Raw genomic sequence first — 19,025 nt, 5'->3', positions numbered from 1 at the left:
GTAAATTTAATTTATTTATTATTGTTATTTTTTTTTTTGTCATGGGCTGAACAAACAAACCAGCACTAACAAAAAGACTAATTCCTCTGTTATTCTGTTATTGTCGATGTGATGTCTTCAAATATTTTCACTGTTTTGTTTGATGGCAGGTGCTTCCACTATCATTTTAGCTAGCTATAGATTTTGACGCTCTTGAACCCACCCTATCCCACTTCTACCATAAATGACCATCAAAGTCCGAAAAATTGCTGCCATAGAAAAGGAAGACGCATGTCTGTCGCCACTGCTGGTTAGCTAACTCAAAACGTAAAACGGATTCTGTAGAAGAAGCCCGGTTTCCATGAAGGCGCATGATTTTCTCAGATGACGACGCAGTCAAAGCACAATATGCATGGCAGTTACAACAAATCTATTATCTTTTATTTCAAATTAACCTCAACGTGTACGTAATAGAATAAAAAATTAAAATACAATTATAGTTAAACAATTATTTGTATTATTTTTTTATTAATTTATTCAAAAAATAATTAAATTCTGAAGCTAATTGGTATAAAATATTACAGATATAAAACTAAGAAAAATTTTTATTTGTATAAAAATGAGCCTAATAAATAATTATTCTATTTAATATATAATTAAGAGTATTTCTTTCTTTACCAATGAATTATAGTTCAAATGACATAATCTCTTTATATTCACCTAAGAATTGGTAAAAAAAATACTTCTTTCCTTTATTAACTTTTTTAAACATTAATTATTTATTTTACATACAATATAAAAATAAATGAATATAATATTTATTGAGTAGAAGCAATTACACAAAAAATTTTGTTGTCACAGTATTTGAACGAAAGAAAAGAAAATGTTATTTTAAGAAAAAATAATAATATATTTTTAATAATATTCTTAATACAAAATAATAAATTTTAAATATTTTTCTAAATAATATATATTAACTAAAATAATATAATTATCCCAATAATATATTATAAATATAATAAAATAACATATTTCAATAAAAAATTGTTAATAAAAAATTATATAAATATTTTTTTTACATGAATTTTTGTTTCGTACAAAATAAAATTATTATATGTTTATTTGTTTTTTACGTTGTATAAATATTTTTTTAATTAAATTTATATAGTACTAAATCTTTTATCATTCTGTTCATGTTTAATGTTTTAATTTTATTTCACACAAAATAAAATTATATATATATATATATAATACAAAATTTTTTATCATTGTATTTATATTTAATATTATAATTTTATTTCACATAAAACAAAATTTATTTAAATTTTAATATTATATATATATATATAACACAATTTTTTTATCATTGTGTTTATATTTAATATTATATTTTATTTCACACAAAACAAAATTTATTTAAATTTTAATATTATATACATAATATATATTTAATATTTTTTTTAAGATTCTAATATATTTTTTTTTGGATTTAGTATATGAATTTTTAACTTATTTTTTATGTATTATTTATTTTAATTCTAAAGTCCAATAACTTTTTTTTTGTACAGACATATTGTTTTTAATATTTATATACTAATTTTTTATTTTGAACTTCATCCCAATATCTGAGACTTGCCAAAAAAATTTTAAATTTGTAAAAAAAATAATTAACCTGATTAACAGGTTACCTTTTTAAATCCAGGCCATTCAAATAAAATATAATAAATAAAGAGTTTAGATTTAACAAATTCACAAGGTGTGCAGCACTCCATACTTAGCAAGGAGCGTTTAAGGATGAGCCCCAAAAATAACTACAGTTTAATTTATTTTGTTATCTAATAATTTTGTACTTTCTAACTACTCTTTTTTACTGTGTTAAATTTTTTGTTTCAAAAAAAAATTCACAAATATATGACTCAATATCGCATAAATCACATATTTGTATATTAACAAGATGGCTTTTGGTTTCTGGAAATTCTTTGTTTGTAACTTCCTATCTATGATTTATAATATCTTTTTCAAAAATTTATATATAAAAGATAGAAGCTACGTGTACAATTTTATCATATGCCGTGGGTAGTTGATAATTCTTCTATTATATAAGGATCTATAGTTAGCATATAGTCACGAACCGCTTATTTTATATGAAACCACACAAAATTTCACATATCAATTAAGTTCTATTAACCCATTTAGGCCTGAGTTTGTATAAGCTTCTAATAAAAAGGAGTTTGACCACTCTTTAAATATTTTCCGTTCATTTTCTTTACAATCTAGTTCAAACATTGGTTTTTTCTTTTTATTTTGTGATTTGGGAATATATTTAGATGATATTCTTTTATATTTTGAATTTTAATTCACAAATCCTTTTTTAAAATTTAAAAGCATATTTTTCAAAACAAGTGTCTCAACTATAACGAGATTGCTATGCTCTTTTTGATATTTCAGTTTCATTTTGTTACTTGTATTAGAATTATCGAATCTTCCTCACTTTAATTATAATCTTGTATTACTTCTTTATTTTTAGTATCAAAATTTTCAATAGTATTTACCGAAGCAACTTCAATTTAAAAGTTATGTTCAAACATTTCATCTTCTTGAACTATTTTTAGTTGTTTAAACAACATAGTTACTTCTTCTAACTTTTCATCAATGTTAATAGTCTTAATGGTGGTTTTAACTTTTAGTTTTGACATATCAATTATATTTTGTTGATTTTATTTTTTAATTTTTTTTCGAACAATATTGAGTCCGAATTGTCTTTTATCTTTCCTTTATTCTTTTTGATAAGTTGTATTTAAATTTCTTCGAGAATATTTATTATAGAAAGTCTGGAGCAAATGTGAAAAATATTTACTTGTTTCGAAAGTTTTAAAAACTATTTTTTAGGTTTTTAACTTGTGAAAAGTTATATTAATGTTATTTGGTACAATTTTTTAGATATATTTTTAATTTTTCGAAAAATTATTTAAGAGTTTTTGAAAAGGTAAAAAAATTTGATTTTTTTTCAAAAACTATTTTATCACTCTTATTTATTAAAACAACTTTAAAATAAGTACTTTTATGATAAAAATCAAAATACAGAATAATTTATTTATAAACTGTTTTTAATATAAATCCTTATGTTTTAACCTCTTTTTTAAAAAGAATTTAATTAAATTATTTATTCAAACTGACATTTAAAGTCCTATTTTAGAAGGTCCAAAAGTTTTTTTTTCTTTTACTTTTAAATTATGAAAAAATATCATATTAATGTTTGGTATAATTTTTAAAGTTAATTTGTGACTTCCTAAAAGTTAGTTAAAGTGTTTATGAGTTGAGGTAGTAAAAAAAAAGTGACTTTTTCTCTTTTAAAAGTTATTATATCATTCTTCCTTTAAAATACATTCTTGTATGACTAAAAAATAAGATATAAAATAACTTATAATTAAGCTATTTTTAATATAAGTTCTTATATTTTTTTTAAAAATTTTTTAATGTAGTTGTTTACTCAAAATAGATATAAGATGACAATTTTTTGGAGTTCCATGAGATATAAGTTTTTTTTTTAATTTTAAATTGCTTGAATAAAACTAATTGTAAAATTAAAATTTAAAAAAAAATTATTTTATATTAATTTAAGAAATTTAGTGTCATTAAAATTGTCATTAATTAAAATCATTAATTTTTTATCTATTAATTTGGATAATTTAAATATTTTCTCTCTTAATCTTTTCAATTTATTTAATGGCACATTTTTTTCAAAAGTTATGATTTTAAAATATGACTAAATTATTTAATGGCTCTTTTCTTTCATAAATCAAGGTTTTAAAATGTGGTTAAATTAATATTTTTATGAAAAGATATTTTTAATATTTTTATTGGAATGGATGCTTTTTCCAAAATTATTGTATATTGAGAAAAATTTGTTAAAACTTCTACCTATTATAAAAAGTTAATTACAAATTTTTAATTTATAAACATTAAATTAAATATTTGCCAAAGCTTATAAAATAAAAGAATGCTAGAAAATTATCAGAATTTATTATTTTTGGATATCAGTTAGTTATTAATATTTAAAAATATATAATAAAATATATTGTTAGATTACTAAACTAAAAAAATTAAACAAAAAAAATTAAAATAATAATTAAAATAATAAATTATAATAAATGTCTAACATTTCTCAATAAAATATGCAAAAAAGAATGGACCCAGAGGAGAATATAAGAGCAAAGTCCTTGATTTTAAATATAGGAAACAGGGGTAGCATGTAACCAGCAAAAAAAGTGAGTCATTAGATAAAATCTCACATCAATCTCATATCATCAAAATTATTATTAATAACTATTTGATGGCTACAAATCACAAAAATTAATGACCCAGCACTCCTCTTAAATCTATCCAGATCTGTTTTACGTGATGAAGGTTAAACTACTAAAGCTCTATAGTCATGTGGCAACTAAAGTAATCAAAAACTTCAAAAGGGATCAATACTGCATATTTGCTAGAAGCTACTTTTAGTTTAAATATGTCACTTCATCATCCTTTGTTCTTTGCTTATCCTGCATGATACCTTCTTGTTTTCAGTTTAATGAATGACTTGGCACAGCTTAAGAATTGACACCGAAGCACCAAGTACCGTATGAACTTTTTGGCAGGGTTCGAACTAGCTATTACTCACATTTAATTAACAATAATAAATAATTAATTATTATTATTCATTATAGCACAAGTAAAGTATCTATAAGCTATGGTATGTGAGACCTTGAGCTAAGCTAAGCCGCCTTTAATTACTTTTTTGCAGCTTCAAATCAGCCTTTCATGTTCATTCACTTTTTCTTCACTTTGGCGTTGCTGCACATAGAAGAAAGAACTGATCCTTTCAAGTTTCAACTCATCCTTTTATCCAAATAACCCCATTCATTAAGTAAACAAATTAACCTCAAAATCATTATGCCACATGAATCAGTTAAGAATCAAATCATGTTCGCTCACCCAAGATTGGACCAAAATAGGAGTAAAAGCAAAATCAGAATTCTGAATCATTCCTTGTTACTTTCATATTTTACGATCACTTGAAAACATAAAACCCTTAACAAATGAAACAACGTTACACGCCAAGAAGAATGTCCCAACAATAAGTTACATCAACTTGAAGCTTTCCCTTAATCCTTTTTTATGTTACTAAAGCTCATGCAGCTTCTTCACCAAATTATTCCTTGCTTAAAGCATAGTGAGGTCTTTTCTCCACTGTGTAACAACAAAGTGAAACAACATTAAATGTGTCTACTTCTACTTCTTCTACTAATGTTGTTTTGCCTTAATAAGTAGAACTTCCTTGCTTTCAGAATGGAATATTTTGGTTACTTGTTGCAGGTAGCAACTTGAGTTTGTTGCTTAACTGTGGCAGAGACACTGGGAAGAATTGAAAAAGGATATGAAGCTGGTTGTGGAGGTCATAGATGCTCATGATCTTATGCCAAAAGACGGCGAAGGATCAGCAAGTCCATTCGTCGAAGTAGACTTCGAAAACCAACTAAGCAGAACAAGAACTGTCCCAAAGAACCTCAACCCAACTTGGAACCACAAGCTGCTGTTCCAGTTTGATTCAACCAAACCTTACCACCACCAATCCATTGAAGTCTCCGTGTACCACGAGAGGCGACCGGTTCCTGGCCGGAGCTTCCTTGGTCGAGTGAGAATTCCTTGCTCCAATCTTGTCAAGGAAGGTGAGGAAGTTTATCAAACTTACCCTCTTGAAAAGAAGTGGTTTTTCTCTCCTGTGAAAGGTGAAATTGGCCTTAAAGTTTATATTGCATCACATTCCAAACCCAAAATCAGTCCTTCCATTTTGATTTCAGAACTTGAAAAACTCTCACCTCACACTCCTCTGCCTCAAGCACCACAATCCAACACTAAAAATCTTTCTCCTACTCATTTTCATAGTAGTCCTCCCTCAATAGCTACAGAAGATACAGTCCTTACTGAAGAAACTTCAGAATCTGAACCCAAAGAAGTTACTACATCATTTGACACTTCAGAACAAGTCACCGAAGAATCAGGGATAGTAAACAAAGAAGGCGAAACAAATCTCGCTGCTCGAATTCAGTGTAGTGGCAGTGATACTGATCAAGCACCAAAGCAAGAGAAGAGAGAACCTGTCCCCGAGAGAGCCCAACAGCTACACAGACACCAAGTTCACCAGCAACCAATGATTTCAATTAAGAGACGGCAGCGAGGCACGCCGGCCGCGGCCGCTATGCAATCTGTTAATTTTCCTCAACAAGTCCACCGCAGTAGCCATGACCATCCTAGTACTCTTGGCAACATTCCTAGTAGTCTTGACGATCACGGCAGCCTGGATGATGAGGACTACAATGTGAAGGACACCAACTTGCAGCTGGGCGAGCGGTGGCCTAATGGTGGAAGAGGGTGGATGAGTGGCGGCGAAAGGTTCTCGAGCACCTATGACCTTGTTGAGCAGATGTTCTATCTTTATGTCCGAGTAGTGAAAGCCAAAGATCTTCCACCAAGCACTCTCACTTCAAGTTGTGATCCTTATGTGGAGGTGAAGCTTGGTAACTACAAAGGGAGAACAAAGCACATTGAGAAGAAATTGAACCCTGAGTGGAACCAAGTCTTCGCTTTCTCAAAAGACCGCATTCAATCTTCGATTCTTGAGGTCTTTGTGAAAGATAAAGACATGGTCGGAAGAGATGACTATCTTGGAAGGGTGATCTTTGATCTCAATGAGGTTCCAACCAGAGTTCCACCAGATAGTCCTTTGGCACCTCAGTGGTACAGACTCGAAGACCGGCGAGGAGATGGGAAGGTAAGGGGTGATATTATGCTTGCAGTGTGGATGGGAACTCAAGCAGATGAAGCTTTCTCAGATGCTTGGCATGCTGATGCTGCCTCAGTGTACGGCGAAGGCGTTTTCAACATTAGATCAAAGGTTTATGTGTCTCCAAAACTGTGGTATCTGAGAGTCAACGCTATTGAAGCTCAAGATGTGATACCTAGTGACCGAAATCGCCTACCGGAGCTTTTTGTCAAAGGACAGGTTGGCAACCAAGTTTTGAGGACAAGGATATGTCCAACTAGAACAACAACGCCGGTTTGGAATGAAGATTTGGTTTTCGTGGCAGCCGAACCATTTGAGGAGCAACTAACAATAACTGTGGAGGATCATTTGCACCCTACAAAAGATGAGGTACTTGGGAAGATAACCTTGCCAATGACCCTCTTCGAGAAGCGGCTAGATCACCGGCCGGTTCATTCCCGTTGGTTCAATCTGGAGAAGTATGGTTTCGGAATGCTAGAAGCTGATAGGAGGAAGGAATTGAAATTTTCAAGCAGGATTCACCTCAGAATTTGCCTTGAAGGTGGATACCATGTGATGGATGAATCCACCATGTACATGAGTGATCAAAGACCAACTGCGAGGCAGCTGTGGAAGCAGCCGATTGGGATACTTGAAGTAGGCATCTTAGGAGCACAGGGGCTTCTCCCAATGAAGATGAAGGATAGCCGCGGCAGCACAGATGCCTATTGCGTCGCCAAGTACAGCCAGAAATGGGTCAGAACAAGAACAATTCTTGACACTTTTAGTCCAAAGTGGAACGAGCAATACACATGGGAAGTTTATGATCCTTGTACTGTCATAACTTTGGGGGTTTTCGATAACTGCCATTTAGGCAGCAATGCGGCGGCACGTGATTCGCGAATTGGAAAGGTCAGGATCAGGCTCTCAACATTGGAAGCTAACAGAATCTACACTCATTCTTATCCTCTCCTTGTTCTGCACCCGCATGGTATCAAGAAGATGGGTGAGCTTCAGCTAGCAGTGAGGTTCACCACACTCTCACTAGCTAACATTTTTCACATTTATGGCCAACCGTTGCTTCCAAAGATGCATTACTTGCATCCTTTCACTGTCAACCAAGTAGACAATTTACGCTACCAAGCTATGAACATTGTGGCCACGAGACTAGGAAGAGCTGAACCTCCTCTCAGGAAGGAGGTAGTTGAGTACATGTTGGATGTTGATTCTCATATGTGGAGCATGAGGAGAAGCAAGGCGAATTTCTTCCGAATCATGTCGCTTTTCTCCGGAATGATCACAATGGGTCAATGGTTCAATCAAGTTTGTCACTGGAAGAATCCCATCTCATCAGTCCTTGTTCACATCCTTTTCCTGATACTAATTTGGTATCCCGAATTGATGCTCCCAACGTTATTCCTATACATGTTCTTCATAGGCCTATGGAACTATAGGTTCCGGCCTAGGAACCCGCCTCACATGGACACTAAACTTTCCTGGGCGGAGGCCGTTCACCCGGACGAACTCGACGAGGAGTTCGATACATTCCCAACTTCAAGATCTCATGATGTTGTGAGGATGAGGTATGACAGGCTAAGAAGTGTTGCAGGTAGGATTCAAACAGTTGTTGGAGACATTGCTACACAAGGTGAGAGATTCCAGTCTCTACTGAGTTGGAGGGACACAAGAGCAACTAGCCTCTTTATAGTGTTCAGCTTCTGTTCGGCGGTGGTTCTCTATGCAACGCCACCGAGAGTGGTGGCTCTGGTCACCGGCTTGTATTACCTTCGCCATCCGAGGTTTCGCAGCAAGCTTCCTTCGGTTCCAAGCAATTTCTTCAAGAGGCTACCGGCTCGAACAGATAGCATGCTTTGATAATTGTTAGTTTTCAGTATGATGAGTTTTATGTATTTATTGTTTTTCTTTTCTGTATTTTTACTTCTTCATATATAGTTCATAGTATATGTTCTGTTTAAGTTCCAACATCTCGAGACACCAAAAGAAGTTCTATCATCTCAGAAAGTGCCTTTGCTCATATATAGCACCATGTAAAGATTGTACCTATATGGATTTTACCATTTTCTTTTAATAATAATCTACACGTAATTCTAACTTATATCATAATTTGTTAGTCTGTAAACTAACTTAGACAATAACGTAAATATTAAAAAAAGTTTAGGTAACTGTTCTGCACCGGGTAGTTTAAGCTCGGAATGCAAGATTGTTTGGCTCCAGGAATTAGACGATCTGCACAAAACATTTCGACGATCAAGTCAGTGGAATTACTCAGAAATAAAAGATGGAACCTTGCAATAGTGCTTTTTTTGTTATCAGCCTTTTTCCTCGTGCCCTTTACTTAGAAATTTCTCTCCGTTTTATAGATGGTTGGCCTCATAGTTTTTGTTAACAGTCTCATGAGTTTATTCTTGCCCCTGTTAAGGTGGTAGGGATAATTTAGTTTTGAAACAGTTGTTCCGAAATTGTTGCGCACGTATAAGCTCTATTCGGGATATGATTGTGTAACCGTTAAACCGAAGTTTTTTCTGGTATAGTCTACAAGCCCCTCAAGCTTGGCCTGACGTATAAGTAGGTTGAGCTTGCCATAGCCATGATATCCTTGGTTTGTTTGGATACTTGTATGTTGGATAGAGCATACGTGTAGCCCCCAAGATCAACATGTTTATTTTTTAAGAAATTATTTGGGCCTTCATTTTAGGCTTTTAGTGAGTGGTTTAATTTCCTTGGCGGGAAAAAACGTAGATTTAGTGGTAAGAAAAAAAAGTTTATGCTTTTTTGGATTTTGTAACTTCTCATTTAAGACCAACTTCTCGTTCGTATATTTGCTTTATTTAAGTCATCTTTTAAGGACTTTAAAGAAATGTATGTGAAGGTTCAAATCGGTGAGGAATATTATCCGTTTTTTCGAGACTCATTAATGAATGAGAGGTTTCCTATATTTTAGTCGTCAGAGCCAAAACAAGTTTTGGATTGTGAAAATAGGGTAATAGTAAGGATTATGTGATGGATTTTTTAGTCTCAGTAATGTCGTCATCAGGGTTCTTGTCTATTCATAGTTTGTTGGAGGTTGAAGGTGATAGGGAAGCCATGGAGGAGTATATAGGTAGTGTTGTGTATGTGCTTTGTGCTTGTATGTGTGTAATAACTCTTATGAATTTTAACTTATGTGTGTTATTGCAGGGGAGAAAGCGCCAACGCTGACGACTGCGAATCTAAAGGTTTTTGTGAATAAAGCTAAGAAGGTTGAAAAGAAAAGCTCTTCTATTAATCTAGTTAACGACAGTGATGTGGACGGTGCTCAATCCGCTGCTCTCCAAGTTACGAGGTTTAAGAAGAAGAGGGGTGGAACGACTAAAGTGGTGGACTTGACGAACATAAAGGACAATGGGGTATTTACTGTTGAATCTAGCTCAAATCTTCTTGTGTCTTCATTCTCGGATTCGTTTCAGTGTTTGGCTCGTGTTGATGTTTGAGCGATTTCTATTGGTATCATCGCATCTGAGCCATATATACAAGTCGGAATGGTGTTTTACGTGTTGTAGTTTGGACAGTAGTATTGTAACTCTAAAGGATTTTTAGGATGAGTTCCGCCCATTGTCCCTTTGCGTCCCCGAACTTTCGTTTTAAGGCTTGTAGGATGACCTTGTTGGCAGCTTCTGCTAGTCTATTTGTATGTGGGTGCTCCATTGAAGAAAAGTGATTTTGGATTTCAAAGCCCTATAAGAATGTTTGGAGATTTTGATCGACAAACTGCTGACCATTATCAGTAATGATAGCTTTAGGTAAACCAAAACGACATATAATATTTTTTCAAATGAATGATATAATTTTCTCAGCTCCGATCTTAGCTAGAGGTTGTGCTTCTATCCATTTTGAGAAATAATCAATTGCAACTAATAAAAATTTTACCTGGCCGGAGGCCCTAGGAAATGGTCTAAGAATGTCGAAACTCCATTTGTAAAAAGGCCAATTTACCTCCGAGCTATGTAGGAGCTTGGCTAGGTGGTGTATGCATGATGAATGTTTTTTACAGATATCGCAACATTTGACTTTATTGAGACAGTCTTATTTCATAGTTGGCCAATAATATACTGCCTTTGCAATCTTGGATGCTAGACTCATTCCTCCAACGTGGTTTCCACATACTCCCTCATAAACTTCGGCCATCGCGAGATTGGATTCATCTTCTCCAAGAAATTGTAAAAGAGATTGTGAAAATCCGCTTTTGAATAATTCATCTCCGATCATAGTGAATGAACTTGCCCTTTTCTTGAATAAGGTCCGTTGGTGACCTCTTTAGGTATTTGTCATGTTGTGATGAATTTCTTATAAGGTTCTCTCCAGTTGGCAACCTGTGAAAGAGACAAAACTGCTTTGCTGCTAATGCTTGGTTCAACAAGTGTGAGTTGAGAAAAAATAGGTTCACTCATGTGTTTTCTGGTTGTTGCTAGTTTAGATAGAACGTCAGCTCGGGGTATTTTGTTCTCTAGGTATGTGAGTTATATGAAAGGAAATGAATTGTGAAATAAGGTCCTGTACTAATGTAAATTATTTGTCTAGTGATTGGTCACGTACTTGGAAATTACTTGTCACTTATTGGACTACCAGCATTGAGTTGCAATACACCTGTAGGTGGGTAATATTCAAAGATTGTGTTAGCCGAAGGCCAACTAGCAATGCTTCATATTCTGCCTGATTGTTGCTTGTTGGGAAATAGAACTTGATTGATTGCTCAGTACATAGGTCGTGGTTGTTGGTTAGGAATACTCTTGCTCCTGATCCTTCTATGTTAGCGGCTCCGCCCACGTATAAATGTCATTCTTCGATGTGATTTGTTTGAGAGGTAGACTCGGCGACAAAGTCTGCCAAGTTTTGGGCTTTCAGCGTCGTCCAAGGTTCATACCTTATGTCAAATTCGAGAGCTCTACGGACCGTTTGATGAGTCTTCTGGATACCTCAGGTCTGGTTAAGATCTGCCTGAGGGGTTGGTTGGTTTTTATAATAATTGTGTTGTTGTGAAAATAGTGCCTTAGTCTTCTGGCCGTAATGACTAATGCAAATGCCAGCTTTTCCATGCTTGAATATCTGAGCTCGTCCTGTTGTAGTAACTTGCTGAGAAAATAGACTGGCTCTTCTTTTTTTTTTACCTCTGTTATCAAGATAGAACTAATGGCACTATTAGATACTGAAAATAGATTTTTAAAGGCATACCTGAGGTCGGTTTTTGTAAGATCGGTGGGGTCAATAACATTTTTTTGAGAGTTTGAAATTTCGCTTCACATTCCTCATTCTAGTTGAAGGTATGCTGCTTTTTTAGTAGCTTGAAAAAATGTCGAGAATGGTCAGGTATCGCTGGTAAGAACTTGGCAAGTGCCGCTAACCGCCCTGTAAGTTGTTGCACTTCCTTAATCGTTCTCGGGTTGTACATGTCTATAATAGCTCGGCATTTTTCTGGGTTTGCCTCAATTCCTCTAGAAGTCAGCATGAAACCCAGGAACTTCCCTCCTTGGACCCCGAAAGCACATTTTTCAGGGTTGAGTCACATATTGTGGTGGCTGATGTGTGAGCATCTTATACCCTTTTTTATGATTTTAGGTGAATTTCGGAGCAGTTTGGAGAAAACTAATGTAAGAGACGAAAATGCTGGCAGCACCCTCCCTGGATGCTGAATGCTCATCTGGCGTTTGGCACCGGCAGGGGGCACATGCCAGCAACGTTAGACTTCCCCCTTTGGCGTTCAATGCCCATTCTTGAAGTTGAATGCCAGCAGCAGCCCGTTTCACACCTTTTTGGGCCTCCAAGTTAGGGGTGTACATGAGCCGGTCCACACCGGGTTTGGCTTAACCCAGACTCGACCCGAAATATAGATCGGGTCTAACTTTTAGACCCTAACCCGATCCTAGACCCGATGAAACCTACGCACCTTCGGGCCGGGTGAAAATCGGGTAAAAATCGGGTCTTTAGCATGTAAAAATCACCTAATCTCCAACCATTATTTCACAATTCACATAGTAAAAATTCACTTAAAAAAATATAATAAGAACCAACCCTTCTCTAAAATTAAAGCACAACCATAATCAATACTAATATTGTATAATAACACCAAATATTTAAATCAATACAAATAACACAATATTATGCATTAGTCTAAAGTCTTATACATTTTAAACATAAAACATTAACTTATAATCTTATAATGACTAATAACACAAAATATTAAGGTTTACAATATTTAAATTCCACATAAGAATAATCATCATCCATCACTTATAACACAAAATATTAATTGTGTATGATGACCGGACCACCGGGCCAAGTTCGGGTGACCCGAGCTATAGCATGGACTCAATCCGAAATAATGACCGGGTCTATTTTTGAGATCCTTACCCAGTCCTAGACCCGATGAAATCACACTAAATTAGCCCCTAAAGTGTTTGGGACCGGGCCAGGTCTTTGGGCCGGGCCGGGCCATGTACACCCCCAGTCCAAGTGGATCTAGCACTTAATAATTTTATTTTCTTTTTGTAATTTTTATTTACTAAAAAATATCTTTCTATGACTAGCATTTATTATTTAGGTTATTATTTAAAGGAAAGGATTACGGTTCGAACATAATCTTCTTCCTTCCGTACTTTTTCAGAACCCTGTTTTCTCTATAAGTTATGAGCAACTAAATCTCCTGGTTAAGGTTAGGAGTTCTATTTATTTCTATGGATTAAGATTATTACTCTTCTATTTTAATTTATGTTTGATTCAACTCTAAGGTGTTGTTTTCGTTCTTAATCTTATGAACTGGGTGGAAACGAGAGTATGACCCTTTTCTACATGAGTTTTTTTTATTCTCGAGAGAGTTATCTCGCTTGAACTACAGCTTGAAAATACTCCTCCTAAATTGCTAATTACATGAACTAATTGGGATATGTGAAATATAATCTTGTTAGCTTTGGGTAATTAGAGTTTTTATGGCGTTAAACTAGTTTTATGAACTTCACCCTCTGATCTGAATTGAGTGACCACGAGAGTGGCGGTTGATGAGAATTAGAGGAGATTGAATCACTAAGAGATTATGGTTTAATCACTTATGGTTTGTCATAGAATGAATCATTCATTGTTAAAATAGTTGGTAAGACATTTTCATCCGGAAAAGTAAACATCTTCAAGACCTTAACTATTTTCTCACATTGTTTTCGCACCAAACTATTTATTGCTTTCTTTATTTCTCTTGTTATTGTTTTATGCGTTTTACACCAACAAACACCCTTTACTGTGTGCCTGACTAAGTCCAACAAGACAACTATTGCTTCCTTAGTCCGACAATCCATGTGGGATCAACCCTCACTCACCTAAGGTATTACTTGGATGACCTGGTGCACTTGCCGGTTAAGTTGTGTGCGTTCTAATTTCGCGCACCAGTGGCGTAATTGGGCAAATACTTCTTCAAATTCGGTACTATGTTAATTTCCATGGGTTATTTTTATCGCCATATCATCGACATAAACTTTGATACTTCGTCCTATTTAGTTGGCGAATACCTTATCGATTATGCGTTGATAAATAGCCCCTGTGTTCTTTAATCCAAAAGGCATAATTTTATAACAATAGTTTCCATATTCAGTTTTAAAAGCAGTTTTATCCTGGTCGTTTGGATGCATCAGGATCTGGTTATAGCTAGAATATACATCCATGAAACTTAAAAAATCATAACCTAATGCATTATCTACTAATTTGTCTATACAGGGGAGGGGATAAGCATCCTTAGGGCATGCCTTATTTAAGTTTGTGAAATCTACATACATTTCATTTGCCTGAAGTTTTTCTTACCATAACGACATTTGATAACGATGTAGTGAATCGGAGTTTCCGGATGAAGCCTGCCGCCGGGAGCTTTTGGGTTTCTTCTAGTGAGGCCCTTTTTCTTGTCGTCTCCCAATTGTCATTTCTTCTGAGCTATAGGTCGGACAACTGGGTTGATTTGTAATTTGTGACATATGAAGTTCGGGTCAATGCTAGGCATATCCGCAGGGGTTGATACAAAAAGGTCGATATTGTCTTGGAGGATGTTGACGATCTGTGCCTTGTTTTCTGCAGGGAGAAATGACCCTATATAAGTACATTTTTGTTGATCATTGTTAAAGATTACCTTTCTAATTCATCGGCTAGTGTTGATCTCTCTCAGACATCTTCTCTTGGGTCAAGCTCAGCTAGCTTGGGCATATCAGTGATGTTGTATATAGGTTGATCGCTTCTTGATTTTGGCGTTTGTGGAATCTTGAGACTTGCATTGTAGAAGGATTGGGCTTCTTTTTTATCGGAGTGAATAGCTGCTACCTGGTTATTCTGCACATGAAACTTAACACACAAATAAACAATTGATACAATAGAACCAAACAAATTTAAAGAAGGTCTACCCAAGATTATGTTGTATGGGCTAACACAGTCGACTATTCGGAATTGTACATCCTTTGTTTTTTTATAATGGTGGTTTACCTAGTGTTGTTCTGATCCAGGTGTAGCCGATCACAGGTACCCTCTCCCCTGAGAATCCTATCAATTCTCCGGGAGATGGTTGTATTAAATTTTCACTCAACTTCATTTTTTTAAGGTAGAAAAGAATAATACGTCGACGCTACTACCTGAATCAAGGAGAACTTTTCTTACCAACAAGTCCCCAGCCTGGATGGAAATCACGATTGGGTCATTTAGATTAGCCGAAGTTGCTTGATAATCTGAATGTTCAAAAGAGATGGTAGATGTTGCTGACTGTGGTGCCACCTCAGATGGGGTTCCTTCGACCACCAACATTGCTCGGTATGTTCTTTTTCTTGCCGAACTTGATAATCCTCCACCTGAGAATCCTCCTGAAATATAATTTATTATTCCTCTTGTTTGAGGTGGGGAATCAGTTTTCTCCTGTATGCTCACAGGAGTTGTTGCTTGTTCTCCAACGTCCTTGTTGTATACATCTGTCTACATATTTGTCCAATAAACCTCGTCTTGCCAACCTTTCTAAGAGATCTTTAGCGATAACACATTAGTCAGTCATGTGACTGAACTTCTGATGAAAAGCACAATGTTCGGATTTATCCACATATTTCTGGTCTTGGTACGCTCCAGCCTTGGTTGGTGGTTTGATGATCTTCGCATTAATTATCTCCTTGTCAATGTCTTCTCTTTTAGTTTTAAATTGGGTGTAGGCATCAAACTTTGTGGTTAACTTGAAAGGCTCTTTATGGTCCTTGTTGTTTTGAGTTCGGGGTGCTTTTCTTCCTCCCGACGAGGTTGTTGTCTTTCTGTCCACCGAGCTTCACAAAGCTCTTCAATCTCCATCTGACCCGAGGATTTTTCTCCGAATTCTGCTAATGTGTTCGGCTTATTCACGGTTATGGTCTCCTGGAACTTTCCTAGACGGAGGCCGCTTTTGAGTGCGTGTAAATGTACCTCGAGACTGAGGTCTGTGATCTCCATAGATTCTTTGGCGAACCAGGTCATGTAGTCCTTCAGGATCTCATGCTGTCCTTATTTGATAGTGCTAAGATAATCTGACCCGTGCACATATATTTTTGAGGCAGCAAAGTAGTCGATGAAAGATCGTGCTAACTCCTTAGAGATGAACTTGAACATGCAGGTAACTTAGAAAACCAAAGTAATGCAGCACCATCTAAAAAAGTTAGAAAATATCTACAAAGTATAGGATCAGAAGCACCGTTAAAGAACGTCATTGATTGAAATTTAGTAATGTGGATGCAAGGGGAACCCCTCGTAAGACTTCAAAGTAGTAGGTAGTACAAAGTTCTTTGGCATCTGAAATTTTACGATGTCTTCCAAAAAAGGCTTTGAGATCGTCAATTTTTTCTTTTGGAGAGGTGACCTCCTAAGGGTCTGCATCCCGAGATCGTACATCATTCGAGAGTGTATTCTTGGGATCTCCAGCATCGCCCTTGCCATTTTTGGCCAATATATCTGCCGTTTTCTTGACTTCGACTTGAAGTGCGGCGTTCATGGCTACTAGTTCATCATGAGTAGGGGGTGTTGGTTGAGGTGTGGCGTCGTCGGCCATAATCCTACAAAGCAGTCGAAATAAATGTGGGGTTATTTAATAATGTCGACTCCACGGTGGGCGCCAAATCTTCTGCACCGAGTGATGACTCAGCCGACGTGTAGTTTATAACAAAATGCTAAACAAAAATATTTAAAATTATTGAAAAAGAATATCTAAAATTTTAAAAAATTGATATTATCAAAAAGAATATTCTAAACCTAATAAAATAAAATATTTAAAATTATAGAAAAAAATATATGAAACTTCTACATTTTAAACATCTGAAATTGAGACGTATTATTTGTTTTTATTTATTTTTTAATATACATTCCCAGAAAAAAATTTTAAAGCTTTTAAAATTTAAACATTCAAAATCTAAGTATAAAAATAATCCAAAATGATTTAAATATCTGAAATCCAAGTATAAAAAATATCCAAAATAATGTCTTTTTTATAGTTTGCTTTTATTTCTTTTTTTATTGTACATTCCAAAAAAACATTTGAAATTGATATGTTCTTTTTTTACCATAATTAAAAAAGATTTTTATTTAGATTTTGAATTTTTTTTGTTAGATTTTAGTTGTTCTTTTAAAATAATTTTAAATACTTTTTTATGTTTTAGATATTTTTTATGTTAGATTTTGGATATTTATTTTACAGTGATTTTAAATTTATTTTATTTTATTTTAGATTTTTTTGTTATATTTTAGAAATTTTTTAATTTATAGTTTAACTAATAATTGATTGTTGTTGTTGGCTAATATCTAATTGCTTACTAGCGTTATTATAAGTAAACAACTCTTAATCAGCCAAATTTTTTGAAACAAAATAATAAAACTAACATTATCCAAAGTAAAATAAATATTGTCCAAAACATATAATTAAACATTTACAAATTTAAAAGATAATCAATCAAACGTAAAACATAATCCAAAACACTAAATTAGAACATCTTTAAAAAAATCCTGAGCTCGGGAAGCCCGCCCCCACCCCGCCAAAGCCCATAGTTTAAGCGATGCGGGTTAAGCGGACTTTTGATATGTGGTGGTCTCAATTTTTCAGCGCGACTCACCTTTTTGACGGGTTACGCAGACTGGTTCGACAGATTTAGGCCTGTTTGTCACCCCTAGATAATAGCCATCAAAATTAGTCACTAATATATTGATGTATAAATATATATGTTGATTAATTTATTTTTAATATATATTTTATATTTAAACATGTGAATTTTTTCTTTATTTTTTTTTTGCTATTTTATCTTTTTCCTGAATTTCTTATGTTTTCATCTTAAACATTATGTATATTTACTCTTTCTATCTTTGTTTTCACTACTTTTCTTTTATATGCATTGTAAATACTTTTTAAAATTATCCTTACACTTTGTAAATACTTTTCTTTATATATATACATCTATTAATCCTAATTTAATCCCTCTTATTTTTTCTTTCTTGCAACAGCCACACCCACACTTTCACACACATATTTTCTTTTAAATTGTTATTTTTCCTAATGAATATAGTATGGATTTGTGTTGGACTTTATATTATGCAATTATATTAAAGAGCAATGTTAGAGGCCAGCAATTTTTGTGATTAGTAGCCATTAAATAGCCATCAATGATGATTTAATGGTGTGAGATTTCATCCAATGACTCACCTTTCTCTGCTGGTTACATGCTGGTCAAAATTCAATAAAATTGCTGGTCACCTAGACTTTTCCTATATGAAATTATCTTAAATTGAAACTTAATCAAGTTCAAACTTGGTTGAAATGTTAAAAATTAAAATAATACTTTCGCCTTTTATTATTTATTTCGTAACTTTTTCCACTAATTGTTATTTAGCAAATACACACGGGCTACCCAATTAATTTATTGTTTCATACATTTTATCTTTACTTTTTATAAGCCACTTCTTTTCTTTGTCTAAACATCCAAAATTAAAAAAAAAAAAACAAAAACAAAAACAAAAAAGTCAAACAAATCGACTCGTCTAGCTCGTTAACTCTAGCGAATCAAGTTACATTAGCATTTTCTTGAGCCGTTTAACATACGAGTGAACTTCTTTTCTAATTTTGACTGGTTGCTAGTGATGAGTTAGCTCGAAGTTGCCCGCCTACCCCCCGTTTGACACCTCTTTACTTTTTATAATAAGCCACTTGTTTCTCCGTCGAAACATCCAAGAC

The 19,025-nt window shown here is 34.1% G+C and overlaps 1 protein-coding gene across 1 annotated transcript; it reads left to right on the top strand.

Annotated features, from left to right (window-relative positions):
- The first annotated feature begins 5,232 nt into the window (after positions 1 to 5,232).
- Positions 5,233 to 8,898, top strand: LOC112707455 (FT-interacting protein 1-like). Its single transcript, XM_025759199.3, has one exon. It carries the CDS (start codon positions 5,399 to 5,401, stop codon positions 8,657 to 8,659), a length of 3,261 nt encoding a protein of 1,086 aa, XP_025614984.1. The 5' UTR covers positions 5,233 to 5,398; the 3' UTR covers positions 8,660 to 8,898.
- Positions 8,899 to 19,025: the final 10,127 nt, after the last annotated feature.

This window comes from Arachis hypogaea, chromosome 8, assembly GCF_003086295.3.
Source record: "Arachis hypogaea cultivar Tifrunner chromosome 8, arahy.Tifrunner.gnm2.J5K5, whole genome shotgun sequence".
NCBI lineage: Eukaryota > Viridiplantae > Streptophyta > Magnoliopsida > Fabales > Fabaceae > Arachis > Arachis hypogaea.
This window is presented reverse-complemented; position numbering and strand designations above follow the sequence as displayed.